Here is a 3,583-nt window from a genome sequence, read left to right on the forward strand (position 1 = left end):
TGAAACGAAATGCTAAAATTGTTTTCATTTCTTCATTTTTTTTATTTTATTCTTGCCAAATTGAATTTGTTGAATGTGTGTTTTTTTTTTTACTTGCAGAAATATTGGAGCCAAATTCCCTCCATAGCTCTGAACGTTGGTTGCTGCATTTAGCTGCATCTCTCCATTTATGTTCCTGCTGAAGATCAGCACCATGTTCCACTTTGACCCGATGTCACCAGATCACCTTCATTAGACGTTTGCTGAGTTTCCTTCATTTTCAAACTACAAGCAAATAGCTTGAATCTCCCTGCTTTGAGCCTCTGTAGCTCCTCCAGAGTAACCTGCTCCTTCCATTAATGCTCTCCTTCATCAGTGGTAGATTTGCAGCTGTTTCCTTCTATTTTCCCTTTTAGATCTGACAGACAGATCTGTCTAACTCTGCTTTAAACTTCCACACAAATTGTTCTGCAATTTTTCTTGGCCTTTATAATGATGTTTGTTTAGAACAGCTGGAGTTATTAACCACAAACTAGTTATTCTACTAATCAGGTGCTTTCTTCAGGCTTTTCATTGCAGTGGATCTTATTTTGAAAATTATAAAAAAAAAAAAAAAAAATTAACTTTAATTGTAAATGAAACAGGAAAATGCTATATTTTTCTTCCATCTCATAATTTTGCTTCTGTTTTCTTTGATCCACATAAACGCGACTAAGCACGGTAAAGTCTGCGGTTATATGGAGACAAAATGTAACCGTTTTCTGCTGCTCCATCCGCCTCATCAGCAGCAGAACTTTCCTTAATTTTAATAGAAAATCGCCTTTAGGATGAAAATCTGGCATATTTAAAGAGGACCCTTCATATTCAGTCTGCTGATTGCTCTCTGAGCAGACACTTAATAAGAAGCAGATTCCAGGAGAGACAGGCAGAGGAAGGACGAGGTCAGCAAAGGTGAGCTTTGAATATAAAGACTCCTCTGAAAGGAGGAGGACAACCCGTCATAAATGATTCTTCATATTCTACCTTTGCGAGCTTCTCCTGCAGGTCCTGGATCCTCTGCTGCTGCTCTGCGCTGGCCTAAGACCAAAGCAGATATTTGGAGATTAAACCAAACTTTTGCTCCTTGACAGAAGAATTAAATGTTCACCGGATGATGCAGGTGGGTTTCTCTTTTGGACCCACCTTTTCCAGTTTGGTGATCATCTCCTCTACCTCTGCTTTGCTCTGCTCTTTGGCCTGTGGTGACAGAGGAATGATTATGAAAAATGACCATAACTACCAATTATTGACATTTCCATTAGCTGGAGTATTTTTGCCAAGAAGACTTTTGGGTTGTGGACAGCTTTAGCGCTGCTGAGGACCTTCTGAATCCTGTGCTGATAGTCTGCAGCCTTCCTCTTCAGTTCCTCGTTGGCTTGTCGAGACTCCTTCAGCTCAGCTTCGTACAGGTCGCTACGGCGACGGGCTGCAGACAGGTCCTCCTCCAGCTGCCTGATGGAGACTCTCATCTCTTCTAGCTGAGCATGGTACTCCTAGGAGAACAAATTAATCAGCCCAGATGTAAGTGACAAAGTGTTAAACTCCTAAAGAGAAGCTTCCTGAAATTCCTTCTGAGATTATTGGATTTGATTTGGCCTCATAAAATGTTGATGTAAAAACTTTAAAGGGAAAAGAAAACAGAAATAGGAATATGATTCAAATATTTACTCCCCTCTTCTTTGCATCTTATAAAAAAAAAGAGAAACCAAAAGATTTTTGACAAGGACGCTTTGAACCACAGTAAGTATCTGTGCACCTTTAGGTCTTTGACTTTAATCTGAGAAAACTCAGGCTGACACGTTGCACACTGAAAACTGGCAGCCAGCGAAAGTGAGAAACATTCAAAACTAAACAATGACTCCAACAGAAGGAGAATTACAGACAGAAAAACCCACTTCCAGTTTGAATGACAATATTTAGTAAAATAATCTTCATTTAAATCCATACATTTTCATCCATTTGGCATATTTTTCCAATAATTTTCTACCACTTGTCCATCAGAGTTACAGGGTAACCAGTCATTAACAGACATAAACACCAAAGGGAAATTTGGAGACATCAATTAACCTAATCGGCATATTTTGCAGAAAAGCCCCCAGACCTGGAACTGAAAACCAGGATAGAGATACATTCCGTGGGGCTACACCATGCAGCCCACATCCTGTGTGTAATCCAGGAATGGATCACATGTTCGACTCCAGAAATTTGCTTTATGGTTTCATTCTGGAACTTAGCAATAACTCTATTCCTAAAACCAAGGCTGCCTGGCAGAATGAAGTGGATCTATGTCTGACTGCTGTCTTTGGGACTCTGTCTGGTTTAACAAGATCAAACGCCTCCCAAAGGGAAATCGTTGCGTTCACATCTCTGCTGGTCAGACATGGACTCCTTCTGGAATGAAAGTCCCATAATCCTTCCTCTGTATCTGGTTAAAATCAACTATTTAATGGTTGCATGCTCTTTTTTTATCAGAGATGGTAAGTATTTAAATATTATCTATCTGATCTGAAGGGTTTACCTGATTGATCTTTGAGTTACCAGTTTAGCTACATGTAGGGATGAGCAAGGGCAGTCATTGCAGGAGGTTTCATCCTGTTAAAATGAAGTCTTTTTTTCTGTCCACCGTCGCCATATGCATGATCTGTATGAGGGATTACTGCACAGTCAATGACTGGATGTGATCTGCTTGGTTTCCTTAGGTTGAAAACTTGAACCTGTCTGATTAAAATGACTCAGAAAAGAGCTTAAGGATGAAATGTCGAGAACTGGTGCAAAACTAAAATAAAACTGAGCTGAATATAACTTCCAAAGACGATAAGGCATGGTGAGGTTTCCACATTTCAATTTCTATTTTCAGCAGAGATCAAATGTAGCAACTGTTAAAGGAAAAGTCCGGTCATATTCAGAAGTCAAACTTCTGAAAGTTCTTTAAATTTAAAATTATTCCATCCTGTTCAATAAATGATAAGTGATTTTAATTCAGAGTAATTTTCATGTGAATGTGCTTTACTGGAGGCATCCATGTTTGTCAAAGAACACTACTTCCACCTACAGGTTTGTGATGTCACGGTGCGGTATCGGCTGTTGATCAAGTCCCAGTGCTGTATCTGTGTCAGGAATCCAGTTTTTGTGGGTTGTTTTTGTGTTTCTCCACTAGGTGGTGCCCCACCCTCATTGGTCCTCCCTGCACACCTGTGTCTCGTGGATCATTATCGGGAGGAGTACTTAAGCAGTGGACTGTCACTACCTTGGCGCCAAAGTGTTTGCCAGTTTTGGGTACTCTAGCCAAGCTGAGTTTAGCTGAGTCTAACTGAGTCTTTGTTTCTCTGAGTCTAACGTGATTTTTGTTTTTTGCCTTTTGGCAGGAAGTCATCCTGCATACTGGATGTCTGGCCTTCTCCCCCTGGAAGGATTGTTTGTGTTTCACACTGAGCAGGGGATTAACCTCCACACATCTCGTTCAAGTTCTCTCGGAATTCCAAGTGGCAGTCCGCTCTATTGCTCCTCCAACAAATGTCTACCTGTCCACTCTCCAACCAGTCCCCTCTTCTTTGGATCAACCCAC

The 3,583-nt window shown here is 40.6% G+C and overlaps 1 protein-coding gene across 1 annotated transcript in view; it reads right to left on the reverse strand.

Moving 5' to 3' along the window:
- LOC107099985 (citron Rho-interacting kinase-like) overlaps nucleotides 1–3,583 on the reverse strand; it is a gene marked incomplete at its 3' end in the record, with an annotated part of 111,200 nt that overhangs the window by 71,498 nt on the left and 36,119 nt on the right. The window contains exons 5-7 of the mRNA XM_015398327.1: nucleotides 1,341–1,511; nucleotides 1,162–1,215; nucleotides 1,003–1,056 (exon numbers count right to left, since the gene is read on the reverse strand). Of these exons, the coding sequence (XP_015253813.1) occupies nucleotides 1,003–1,056; nucleotides 1,162–1,215; nucleotides 1,341–1,511 (279 nt within the window). The remainder of the gene's footprint in view (nucleotides 1–1,002; nucleotides 1,057–1,161; nucleotides 1,216–1,340; nucleotides 1,512–3,583) is intronic.

The sequence above is a fragment of the Cyprinodon variegatus genome, unplaced genomic scaffold (genome assembly GCF_000732505.1).
Source record: "Cyprinodon variegatus isolate N-32 unplaced genomic scaffold, C_variegatus-1.0 Scaffold927, whole genome shotgun sequence".
NCBI classification, from domain to species: Eukaryota; Metazoa; Chordata; class Actinopteri; order Cyprinodontiformes; family Cyprinodontidae; genus Cyprinodon; species Cyprinodon variegatus.